The 13364-nt window shown below is 38.6% G+C and overlaps 1 protein-coding gene across 9 annotated transcripts in view; it reads left to right on the top strand.

Annotated features, from left to right (window-relative positions):
• Nucleotides 1-13364, top strand: part of ELAVL2 (ELAV like RNA binding protein 2) — a 94535-nt gene that overhangs the window by 45613 nt on the left and 35558 nt on the right. For 5 of the 9 annotated variants that reach the window (XM_042788044.1, XM_042788045.1, XM_042788042.1 and 2 more), the window contains exons 2-3: nucleotides 309-399; nucleotides 2843-3083. In XM_042788044.1, coding sequence (XP_042643978.1) covers nucleotides 328-399; nucleotides 2843-3083 — 313 coding nt within the window. In that variant the 5' untranslated portion in view covers nucleotides 309-327. The other 4 variants (XM_042788047.1, XM_032991424.2, XM_042788043.1 and 1 more) reach the window with 3 other exon arrangements.

The raw sequence follows: 13364 nt of genomic DNA, 5'->3' as shown, positions 1-13364 counted from the left end.
ATTGCTTTGTGGTATAGTTCCTTTTAGGCGTGGTGTGGTTCTAGAGGTAGTTTCCAGCATAGATTCAGGGATAACTAGACTGCATTATTTTTTAAATCTTCTTAAAAATAAACATCTTATTTCATGTTAGAAAAATAACTTTAGAACTGAATTTGGAAAGATTAGATTGGAATTGCCTCAAATTCAATTAAGCCACACTGCATGGACGTGCTGGGAATATAAATGCAATTACTGTAAATTTGTACAAACTGATTTGTTGCATTATCTTGCTAATCTAACGTACGGTACTTTTTGTGTCCACATTGCAGACGGCAACTCCAAACTAACATGGCAGTCAGACTGTGTGATGTGGCTTCTCTGCTTAGAAGTGGTTCGTGGGCAGCAGAGCCTTGGACTGGGGTCTGTGGGTCTTTTCTTAAAATTATGTAGGCTGCTTTTTTTTACATGTTAATAGTGCTGAGGCCATACCAAACTCTTTAATCTCCCATTTGGAATGTTAACTCTCTTCTTTTGTCATAGGCTGTAGGTTGTGTCCCTATTCTGTGAGAGCCTAGAGCACACTGGTGTACCATGACAACTTTTTCTATAATATGGTAATCTCCTGTAGAAATTATACTGCAGTGGCTTGCCTTTCTTCTAATGTCAATTAGATATTAGTACGAATTCAAAATATCTGGTGGATAATTGAAGAGTAGTATTGTACTAAAATGGTTTTGGTATGGTCTGAATACTAAATTGCAGTAACTTTAAAAACCTGTATACTGTGTATTTATGATTATTATTTTAAAAGTATATTTACAAGTCTTATTCTAAGAAATTGTTTGAAAACTGTAAATTTATCTCAAACTATTTTTCAGGGTGGAAAATATTTAGTAACTGCTGAAGGATGTGCTTTGTGTTTTATGAACAGTTGTATTCAACCTATCAATGGAATATGGATTATTTGTAAAACATATTAGTATCACTTTATTCAGAGCAGATGGTTCTATAGCTGAGAAATGCTATAATTTCAGCATACACAGGCTACTGCAGCTGTTCACTTGAATGTTGGCTTAGGATCTTATTCCTGCCACCTGAACATGAAAATAAATGCAATTCAGTGAGGATTGTTTGTTGTCCTTGCTAAATCCTGCTAATTCTGATCAATGAACACTTTAAATTTGAGGAAAAAAAAAGAGGGGGGGAAGGGATAAAATTCTAGAGAGCCTCAGTCAGAGCACAGTATATGTGGCTACTAGCTCTGCCAGATGTACTACTGTTTTGAAAAGTAATTTATCTTAATTGGGATCATCTACTTTCTCATCTTTTCTGAACACTTGTTTAATCACAGTGCCAGGAGCAGGTTACTCCTTGGAGTTTCTCACAAGGGAAGAAAATGTTCTAGTTGTAGCTCCTAAGGAAAACTAGATCACATTTAATATAAAAGTTTTTGACATAATAAATGTTCATAATAGATGCATCTTTTTTTGTGTTGTGCTGAAGTAATCTCTTGGAAAATATGTCTGTATGCAGAACACAGAAATGTGTTCACAGGAATGTCTGAATTGTAGTTTCAGACACTGAACTTACTCCTCATGTTTTCAGGAAATTCAAATTTGCACTTCCTGAGTACAGTTGCCCTAATCAACTGTTTGGGTATGCACTGATTGCATATGCTGCTTCGAACAGGACAGTTAGGACAGATAACCTGCAGTGGTCCTGACATTTCACTGATTTTACAATAGACTTTTTTGTTTGAGAATTCCTCCTAGAAAATTGTGAGGTTGGATTTCAGTGATTGATGGATTTTTTTTTAGTGAAATTTCTTGATGAGTCTTGTTTCTGTGTTAATGTTTATTACTGGAGAAGTAATGTGTAGAATTTTCTGTTGGATGTTGTCTGATATAGTTGGTCTCAAACAGGGTAGGCTGCCCAAGTCTTGGATATTAGCCTGCCATTAAAAATCCACTGTATTCACTAGCTGTTACCATTCAGTGACTGACTGAGATGGCAGAAAGCCCTTTGTACATGTGGTAGCTTCTGGGCAAGTACTGATACTTCTCCAAATGATTGCTGCTGTATCTGCCAATTGTACAGTCAGTTACTTTGGGGTGAAACACAGCAGTTTCTGGAGTGGTGATCATCCCCTAATTTTGATGTCTAAAAGTAAATAACTTAAAGTATCAAATTTAAGGGTTTTCACGGTTCAGAGAAGGGAAGAAATAAGAACCAGGAATTGTCAATTTAATAAAAGCGTTTGGAAATCTGCTTGCAACCTGTGGTGTCAAGGTTGACCTAGAGGTTATCAAGGAAGAGTTTGTTTTCCATCCCAGCATCTTCATATATTTCTAAGTATTTCTTTAAATTATTAATCTTGCTTTCTGCTATTGCTTATGAGAAATAAGCTCAAGATACAGTTAATACCCATCTGTTTCTGAAAATAACCAAATACTATCACTTCAAAAGCTATGTTTAATATCATTTCAGTTACCAGTTGTAAGTTAATAGAACTGATTACCCTTGCAACAGGCCAATTCTGCTTGCTAATTGCTATGCTAGAAAGGCTGTGATGGCCCTAATGAAGGGAATGGGGAGGATGGAAACTAAGCTTTGAGTGTTGACTTAATTAATAGAGCTCTTAGAAGATTTTAGTGACAACTTTATTTGCCTCTAAGTTTTTGAAGTATTGCCTTGACTAACAGTTAAAATCCGTATGTATTGGTGGGGGGTTTTGCATATAGTCAATAAATGGTCCTGGCAATATAGCTCTGCATAGTGACAGGTCTTTTAGATTCTTTGCTGGACTCTCCTAATAGGTGGTGAAATATGAATTTTGATGGTTCTCATTTTCTGTGTTTTTCAGCAGGTAATTGCTGCCATGGAAACACAACTGTCAAATGGACCAACTTGTAATAACACAGCCCATAGTTCAACCACAGTAAACAACTGCTCATCACCAGTTAATTCTGGGAACACAGAAGACAGCAAGACCAATTTAATAGTCAACTACCTTCCACAGAACATGACACAGGAGGAGCTGAAGAGTCTCTTTGGCAGCATTGGGGAGATAGAATCCTGCAAGCTTGTCAGGGACAAAATAACAGGTATGTTGGTTTTGGGGTTTTCTTCATATTTTAATTTTCCAAGCAGTGAGCTGTCAAGTGGTGTTTTGCAATTCTCTTAAATCATGGAATAAAGGCAGAAGAAACAAATGCTGATAGTGCTAGTCAGAAGAAACTTAGATTCATCATTATCTAGATTCAACACTCAAAAATTGTCTGTATTTGCATTTCATCCAGGTTTGTATGAGTGCTACAAATAAGGCATTTAAATCTTAGTTTTAGAGTCTCTGGAAAGAAGAATCAGATGTGTAAAAGCAGATATTTATACAAGGTTTACTTGAGTTTTTATTATTGAACTCTGGAGTCCTGAGTTCATTAGCTGTAGTTGATGCAAAACTTCCTTTTTCAGGGATGTGGGTAATTAAACTTGTACCTTGGGAAAAGGGCAGGCTACCTTACTTTGTAGGTGAAGCTGCTTTTGCACTGTAGCACTTCAGCAGTTTTTTAAGGATGCACACTTAAATCAATATGTGTTGTTTGACAGTGCAAGTATGAGCTGCAGTGTGATGTGTTCACTTAGTACTTTACTTTAGCAACAGCTGGTGCACAGGTCGCATGTATTTAGATCAGTTGTTTAACTTTGAAAGATCTACCAGATGGATGCCTGCACTTTAAAACAAGAATGAAAGGATGGTTGGCAGAGCTCAGTTTGTCTCATCTCCAATTCTAAACTTTAACCTCTCAAATGAAAAAAACATTTATGTACCACTTATGTTGACATTTCATTAGTTTTGTTCAGAAATGTTGACTTTGGTACTCTATTTCTTTTTTTTTTTTTTTTTTTTTTTTTTCCCAGTGTCCTCAAATATCCAGCTTTCAAGAACACGTTTTTTACTTATATATTCTTGGTTGCAACTCCTGAATGTACTGGTTGGCTTCTGTGTTTAAAACCACCTCTTTGAGGCTGAATGTGTTCTGTGCTTTGGCTTAAGGGATGGAAGCCAATACTTTCCTATTACCAAAAGGCAGTGGCAGAACATGATCGTTTTTCTCACACTAAAACTTCTTTTGTGATTCAGTGTTCCCTGAGCAGCAACAGTGGGAAGTAGGAAGATGAGCTTTAGTTAACGTAGTCTGTGTGTGACTTCAGCCCCTACTACATGTCTGTGTTGATAGCTTGGATATGCTGAAGAGATGTGTTCCCCAACTGTGTACATGAATGGTGGTGGACAAGGCCTAAAAATCTTCAGGCAGCTCTGGCACCAACTCCAGGAATTGTCTTTGACATGCATCGCATGCTTTCTTCTGTTGTCCTGATGACATACTTGCTCCTCCAGTGTGGCAGGAAAGCTACGCCGCTTCTTTCCACACTGATGCAGACTGATGTGTGTCATCAATACAGAGATAATGCTTAAACAAGAATCTGTCAGGAAAAAGATACCAAGGAGAATATTTCCCAAGTGTTCAGTTCATCTACATCTGCGCCTGCTAAGGTGAGCAGAGTGAGCCAAATGAGGGACCTCTTCTTCTAAATTTGACCATCTGTCTGCTGCACACTGAGACTGGCTTTAGCCAGAGCCTGTACCTTTTTTGAATAATACCAAGTACTTTAATTGCCAGTTCTCAAACCTATGTTTTGCTAATACACAATTAGTGAAAAAACTGATATGACATTGAGTACTTGTGATTTGAACCTCGCCAGAAGCCAAACACCACACAGCCTCTAGTTTACCTTCCCCTGCCTGGGAGCTAGGGGAGAGAATTGGAGGGTTAAGGGAGACTTGTAGGTTGAGATTAAAAAAATAAAAGTTTACTAATTGAAATGAAATAAAATAAAACAATAATAGAAAGTACAAATGGATAATGCACAATGTGATTGCTCACCACCCAGCGACTGATACCCAGCCCATTCCTGGCTAGCAATCCTGGAAGCAAGAGAATCCCCTCCTTTATGGCTGACTCTCCTTTGTGCTGATCATGATGTTACATGATATGGAATATTTCATTGGCCTATTTGAGTCTGGTGCTCTGGCTCTGCTCCCTCCCAGCTTCTTGTGCGTCCATACACGAGCAGGACATAGGGAGTTGGAAAGTGCTTGATCTCTCAGCAACAACTGAAAATATCAGTGTGTTATTCTTCTCATACCAAATCCCATAATGAATTCAAATACAACGTTATTCTAGCTACTAAGAAGAAAAATTAACTCTATCCCAGCCAAAACCAGGACAGTAATCGCCATAATTTTCTGAGGATGCTTTTTCCTGTCTTCATTCTCTGCATGGGGGAGACAGCATTTGTGACTGAAGTTTTCAGTTGTTCATGGCGTGAGAATAACCTGCTACATATAAAGGGATGTTTTTGGCATTGGTCACTCGTGATTATAGGTCTTGACTACTGTCTTCTAAGCTATTTTGTTGTCAGACTACACTTCTGTGTCCCCAGTCACAAGGTGGATTCTCAAGCCCTACTTCTTGGACTTATGCAGTTCAGCTCTATACAGCATCAGTCAGCTTTATGCTTGATTTCAGGTACCTTACAAAGTAGAAACTAAAGAGAAGGAGAAATGTCCAAATTCAGGCCTAAAGGTGATGCTGTACTTCTGAGACTGCAAGCATGGGATTTTTCTAAGTCTTGATCTTTTCTACTGACTATTCTATACACAGTTTGTTAATCTGAAAGCGAATTTCACCAAAACAACGTGACTTCCAGAATGAATACCTCTGTCTTGGTGAATTAACTAGGCCATGCTGTCACTGAAATCAGGAATGAAAAATCCTTAATGCTGGGTTTAGCATTAATGAGCAGTCATTACCTTATTTGGCCAGGGACACGAGGGAATCATTCCACCTAACATGTCCCTTATGTTACAATATCCAAAGCTTATATCAGTCTGTTACATATATATTCATCAAATTTCCTAAAAGTCATTATCACATTTACATAATTATTACACATGCGGTTTAAGTCTCTGAGGGGCTTCCATTGGGGGTCGTTGGTGGTCTCTAGTGGTCTCTGGTGCTCTTTGAAGAGGAGCCCTTCTTGAACTTCGTCTGTACTTTGGATTTGGCCTTTCTTTGGTTTATGTCTGCACTTTCTGATCTCCTGTCTAGCTTCAGCTAGTTCATTCTTCTTCAGAGGGCCTTAATCTTCAAGGACAAGGGCTTCTGGTCAGGAATCTCCCAATTTACGCACAGAGCCTCTTCTTTTACTCATTCCACGGGAGGTGTTTATTATGCTTGCCTAGCTCAAGGACCTCTGCGGTGGACGTGTTGTGGGTGTTTGATTGCTTAAGTTTTTATGCTACCCTAAACAATTCTTTTTCGCTTCACTGATTTTTCCAACAATGCTTCATGGCTGTTCTTCACTTCAATCAGTGATTTCTTACCCTCTCTGAGGTAGGAACCATTTAGTGGCACAAAATGAGACCAGCTTAGAGGCTGCTTAAAGCCCAACACTGATCCTTTGGATTCCTTCTTACTGAATAGTGTCTGTGCTGTTGAATGACTGTTGTTTTGCCACCCCTTTGGATCTGAATGACCAGCCTTTCTTCCCACAGCAGGTGGCTTTCTCTTAAGACATTAGGTAGTGGAATGGTTAGATTTGTAAAGTACCCTGCTTCAGCATGGTAGCCTTGACTACTGGAACCACTGCTCTTAGTCCTTCTGGGCTGACCAAAACTCAGAGCAACATCTGCTCTTCACTGTGAACAAAACTGAATGTGCTTGGGGATGCCAAAGAAACTAGACTGTGCTGATGCCACCATACCTTGCTGTCTTCAGCTGAAGGCTGGTGGTTGCAGAAAAACCTGTCTCCTCTGTAGGCAATGACTTCAGTGCTTCAAAACACGAGGTCCTTAGCTATTTCCTGACCTTTTGTTACAGGAGTGGAGAAATATAACTGGTACTTGATCAGTTAGTGGGATGGCTATTCAAAGTGTTTATCTCTGCCTTGCAGATCTGAGTTCACTTATTTAGAATTCCTTATTAAAGTTGCTTATGGATTACATTCTTTTCCCAATTAAGGGGCTGCTTCAGGCAAGCAGAAGTGAGCCTCAAGGTCTCAGTGGTGGATGTGAAAATTGCACACATCCTTACATGATGGTTTTGATGTTTTATATGCTGGAAGCTCACATTGCTGCTACTTAATGTCACAAGACTCCTTGCCTGGGAGTAGAATGGAGCAAGCCTTAATTGCAGACCTCTTGTTTGAAGGTGCTATGTCTTCTGTATAGCTTAAACAGATGCCTAAGAAGGATCTTGAACTTAAATTGCATTCTTAGTAGGTGAGGACTCCAGGGTGGGAACTATTAGAGGTAGTTGGTGTTTCTACTTTATCAGAGTAGCTCCTCGGCTTTCAGGCATACATTCACTTGCCAGCACAAACATTGCAGTAGTCCTGTTTCAAAAGTTTTTAGTATAAATGAAATTGAGAAATGGCGTATCTGACCTTATAACTGCATTGGGAGCAATACTTCTGATTTAAATAGCCTGGAGCAATATTACCTTGTGTTCATAGATGCTGGGGAGAGAACGCTTTATTTCCAGTCCTGTTCTTACTCATTTTCAGTTTTTTTTCTTTTTTCAGAGAGTTACCAGAAAGCAAAATCTCCTTTTCTTTCTACAATTCAGAACAGGGATTGTGACGAGGTTTGTATGAAGGAAGAGATTTGGCATGGGTTTCAGAATTATATTGGCTTAATTTCTGTGTTACAAGAGCAAATTTTTTTCTATCTTAAATGGACTGTCATGAGTACTAGATACTTGGTGAATACCTTTAACTGATGAGAAGTTTAGGGGAGCATAGTAGCTGAGATACACTTTCACACAGGCTAAACTTTAAATGAGAATTGGTAAAGGGCAGAGCTTTGGTCTGCCTTTGACTGTTTCGTTCATACTGGTTCATATCATTATTGGATACATCCTCTGGCTACTTCATGAGGCGAAACTTCAGTTATGACATGCTGGAACTGAGAGCTGTTTGCTAAGCAGCCAAGACAGCTCCAGTATAGGAACACTAAGAAATCTGGTAGTATCTGCATTAGTGTATGAAACAAAGCATGCAGGTGATCCATTTCACAGCAGTGAAACATTTGTTGATGAAGAAAACAAGAAATTCTAACCTGCCTGTCCATATTAGCAGGCAGTGTCAGAGTCTCAGACCATACCCCACTGATGTGATCCACTAGCAAATTTTAAGACATGGAACCTGCTGCATACTGGGTCACCAATGCCCTGTGTTGAAATTCAGAGCAGTCAAGGATGGCTACTGCTATCTTGACCTAGATACTTGTCAGAGCATTCTGTGGATTTGAACCGAATGATCTCCCACCATATTGTGACCACAGACTGAATAAGACTGGATTATAGCAGTTCTCTGAAGCTGTCTGCACACTTTAGGATTGAGATTAGTTGAGTTTGAGGGCTTCTGTGCCACTGGAAAACCTATTGGAGGAATGTAGTCAACCTGGAGTTCACTTTTTAATTTCATGTGAGCAGTCTGAAGCCCTGTTTCTAAAGGGCTGTTCTAGTAGTTTCAGTAATGCTTCATACATGGAGTGGAATTTGTTAAAACAGATTTTTAACCACTGGTTGAAACAGTTATACTTCCTTGCAGTGTACTGTCAACATAAAGTTTGTGTCCCTAATTTATTTTTATCTAAGAGTTTACTTGTCAAGGTGGTAGGGAAGAAAGCTGAACTGCAGAAGGTTCCTGATGGTTGTCTTCAAGGATGCAGTTCATGGGCACAACTTACTGTTGAGGCAACATTGGTAGGTAAAATGCTTACTTGCTTAGCTAATGGAAAAACACTGGAAGTGTTCTCAGCAAGAATTACAATAGCTGATGGTCGTTCTGTTGTTTTAGTGAGGTAGAGAAATTAAACCTTGATACTAGTGAAGATTTTAAAGGGTGCTTGAACAGAGTGCTTGAAAGCACAACCTTTCAAGATGGATTTAGCAGCTGTTGACAAAATGCAAGGAGCAGCAGTAGCTACCACTTAAAAATTAAGGCTTACCTGAGTAGTGCAAACTGTGTTTTCTAGACCTACTTTTCTAAAGCTTTAATACAGGTAAAATGGCAATAAATGTGATATCCTTACAACAAAGAAAACTACTTTTTTTTTAACACCCACTGTCTTTAGTGCAAATTCAGTTATACACATGGAAGATAAATGCTTAGTTGTCATGTTGTGGAGTAATCTCCATGCTTTCAGGCCTCTGCTTCTTTGTCATTTACCCAGAAGTGCTTGTGAAGTTTTTAGCTAAACTGAAGCTTTGTGGAATTCAGACTCTCATTTCAGAGAGCAGCTCAAATCAGATGTCAAATTCGGGAGAATTTTAGTTTTCTTGGCTTCAAAGATCCTGTACTGTTCTCCTATTATAATCATCATATGCTCATAAAATTTGCAATATACTTTCTCTAAAGGAGAATTTGTTTGTTGGTAGCTTTTTCTTGTCTTTTTAAGTGTGTTTGAACTAGTAACAATGCATATATTTAGACTTTGTTTGCAGTTTATCATGCCTGCTTGTACAACCTAGAAAATGAGGCAGGATGTGTTCTAGCCTGGAACAGTATTTCACATCTGTAGACTTGTGTGTCTGTGAAGCCTTGGTAGTAGACTGTTCCATTAAGTACAAGGATCCAGGTGCTCCTCACCTGAAGCTTTCTTTTTGCATCACTTCCTGCCTTCTAAATGTGAAGACAAAGTCTATTTCAGCACATTCTTGCTGATCACTGTTACTCATGCCCATTTTTCAAACTTGATTCAGCTGCCTTATTGTGAAGCTTACATGCTGGTTGAAAGCCTGATGCTATTGCATACCTTTTTCCAAAAATCTGTGTTCCTGTTTGTCCTGTGGCTTACAGCTGTGTCGCACTGCAGTGGGGTTTCTTTATGGTCAACATTATAGGGTTTTGATAAAATTCTTTTTGGCTACTCTTTTGTGTTGTGTTAAGTATGAGAGGCATGGGTTCTTGCTAGCTGCTGCGTAGTGGTGGGCTGAGATAAGGAACAAGTTCTGGAAGCCTGACAATTTCTGACTTGGGCAGGGATGGCAATAAAAGGTGTTGTCTGGCAAACTGTGTTTTGCCATCAGGATGCCTGGTGCAGAACTTGACTAAAAAGTAAAATCTGTAATTAAAACTCAAAGGGATTGGGGGCAGATTTATATTTATATATGGTGGCTGTTTAATCTGTTTTGTGGAGCAAGTTGCCTAAGACTTTGAAGTAAAGATTTTATGGGGGTGAGTGTGAAGGGAGAGGGTGGTTCTTTACATCAGCTTTTTAATTTTCAAGATAGTCCGTGGTTTGAACTTTGCAGCTGTTAAAATGCAGTCTCTGGCCTAGGGACTCTCTGTGTTGCAGCACAAAGGTAATAAAGTAATTTCGAACTTAGTGTGCCTGTTGGAAGAAAGTGCAACAGCAGAGCATTGGCCTACTTAGCTGGTGATTGGAGTACTGTCCTTTTGTTTGGGACTGAAGGAATAATCCTGAAGAAGTTATATCTTCAAAGAAGCCATATGTATGGATCCAGAGCAACACTAATGGAGACCTGTCTTAAGCTTGTTAATATTGCAACCTGTAGTTACTCTTACTTGATTCTGAATGTTACTACTTAATGTTGAAAAGGACTTAGCAGCATTTACTGTACTTTTTCATAGTAGACTGCATAAATTATTGCACTGTGCATGTCTCCTGGAGTGAGTTGTACAAGCAGGTGAAGACAACAGAACTTGTTTCATCTTATGTTACTCAAGATAGCACTTGGCTGTCTTTGGACTTCCACTTGTTTTTCACTCTTTTGCAGGCATGACACTGGTTAGACCTTTCAGAAGTTTATAGGCTTTTTTAAATAGATAGAAAAAACCTGTTGATTAAACTTGCCTACAGGGATTCAGTTAAGTTGCCTTGTTAGTCAGGTCTTACTGCTGACGTGGTGGAAGCAAGCTGTTTTTAAGATGGTTAAATGGTTTATTCATCCGTCTATTAACCTGAATTAATGATCTGAGTTCAATATACAGCATAAGCAAGGACTTGATGTTTTAGAACTGGAACTTTTTATAAGGCAAAATATGATTACAACTTCTCTGAATGTAGTGGGTCAGAACATCATCTTCATTAAATCACTGCTTTTCAGTAAGCATTGTGCTTTTTCATAGGGATTAGTGCAATATACATTCCCTTGCACTTTTCTGTAGACAAAATTCACTTGTCAGTGATTGCAGTAGCTTACAAGAATTCTGCTCATGAAAGTGTTGGGTCTTGCAAATTGGTGCTGGTCCTCTAGTGACATGGGATACCTTGTGTGCTTTTAGCAGAGGTAGTGCTTTTTGCTTCCACCCAGGGAGTCCCCAGGCTGCCTGGCTGGCATGTCTTATTACTGCCTACTCTTTCATAGGTGCTTGTAGTTATATACTGCTGTTAGGTCCTAGTGAATCTAGGCTAGATGTTTAAATAATGTTAATTCTAGTGAAAATTAGTGTGTTTTTCTTTTACAGGTGTCACTACCTTTCAGGGTAACTGTGCTGTGAGATTAGTGCAGAGTGTTTATAATAGTCAAGGTATGTTTCAGTGAAGTTTACCTCAGTTTGGGTAGTAGTATTACTGACTTGCACACCCTGAAGCCCTTTCATGCCAAGGATGTGTCGTGGATTGTAAGGACCTGGGTATCCCTGCAGAAAGTGGGTACTTACTCTTAGCCACCACAAGTAATAAGACGTCAAGCTGCAGATGGTCCTAGTGAGTTTATTTCTGGTCCATTATCTATTGAAGCAGCTAGTATATTGCATTATAGGAGCAAAACCCTAAATATCTGCCAGGAACTTTCTTCAACTTCATGTATTTATACTTACCTTGCTTATAGGAAAGCACTTTATTATCAACTCTCAGAATTATCAGACATAGCCATATTATCTTCAAAGGTTTCTACATTACTGAGCAGTTGTTTCAGTTACTTTGTTTTTACCTTTTCTTATTTGAGACATTCAGTAGAACTGACCAAAACAGGAGGAGCCTTGTCTGAATTTTCCTGCCTTCTGAGTTTCTGGAGCTATTGAATAGAAAAGTTGTCTGTCTTCTGGTCTTTTTGGTACCTATAACTTTGTGCAGGTTAAGCTGCAGCCCTTTTTGAAATGCATTTGAAGCCTAATGTTGCTGCACAGTGGTTATGAAATCTTGGCATCTATAACAAGATGCATTGATATATTTTTATCTAAATACATAAATTAAACTGTATTTATTTTTCTAAATTAAAAAAGCTTCCTTCCAGAAGAATTCTCCGGTGGTCCTGTAAGAATTACTTTGTGGAGACATACTTCACTTACAAGTAATGAGTGTAAGCTTTTCTCAGTATATCCTTTTCCTGTGTATTTACCAACTACAATGAGAAATGCTTGTTTTCTACTACTCAGTATTGCAGATTAATAGTTGTTTTTGTTTTTTAATCACAACTATTAAAACTGAAAGGATATTCCCCTTTGACATATTTGGAAGGACATATTTTGTGCGCTGATAGTTAATGCTAGGGAAAGAATTTATCTTTGATGGCAGTTTATAATTTTGTTACTGTTTTATGAAGATGCAGTAACTTTTTTGAAAAAGAGCTGGGAGCAGCAGAATGATCCCCCTATCTTGGCACATGAATGCTCTGTGGGCTTGTCTCACAGGATCACCCCGGCATATTCTGGAGCATTCTGATGTCTTGAATTTCAAAGCCATACAACCAAAGGTCTGCGTGTTTCTTACTCCTGGATCTTAAATTTTATCAAAATTGAAATGCTCCTGAAGTCGGACTGCATGCCAGAAGTGCTGTTGATTTTTCCCATGGCCACAGTGACTTGCTTTTAGGACATAGTAGGTTGTACCTACTTGCAGTTTTTAGGTTGATCTTAATATAATGCTGTGTCTTTTATGCAATGTCACTTCTGCTTTTGTGTGCTGGTCAAAGAACAAATCTCCACTCTGAAATTTTAAGAGACTTGTGAAAAATCATATGGGTCCATGAGATGAAATCAAATGAGAACCTTTTTAAGTAGGCTTGTAATGTAATGTGTTTCCTTCAACATCATTCTTTCACTGGTGTGTGCAGCTTTTAGTGATGAAAGGCAGAATAAAACCTAACATCAAGTTGCTGTGAGTTTGTCTTGGTCCTATTTACAAAGATATGAAGCTAACTTGTTCTTACAGTACTTCAGTAGATTTTCAGCAATTAACTTTGTAAAAAGACTAAAATATATGGCTTTAAACAAAGTTACGCTTAGTTTATTGGAAATAGTGTTTGATGTAAAATGAACACTTGCATGGCTGGTGGCAGAAAATCTATTAA

Source organism: Tyto alba, unplaced genomic scaffold, assembly GCF_018691265.1.
Source record: "Tyto alba isolate M040663 unplaced genomic scaffold, T.alba_DEE_v4.0 Super-Scaffold_13, whole genome shotgun sequence".
Lineage (NCBI taxonomy): Eukaryota > Metazoa > Chordata > Aves > Strigiformes > Tytonidae > Tyto > Tyto alba.
The sequence above is the reverse complement of the archived record's forward strand: the minus strand, read 5'-3'. Positions and strand labels throughout refer to the sequence as shown.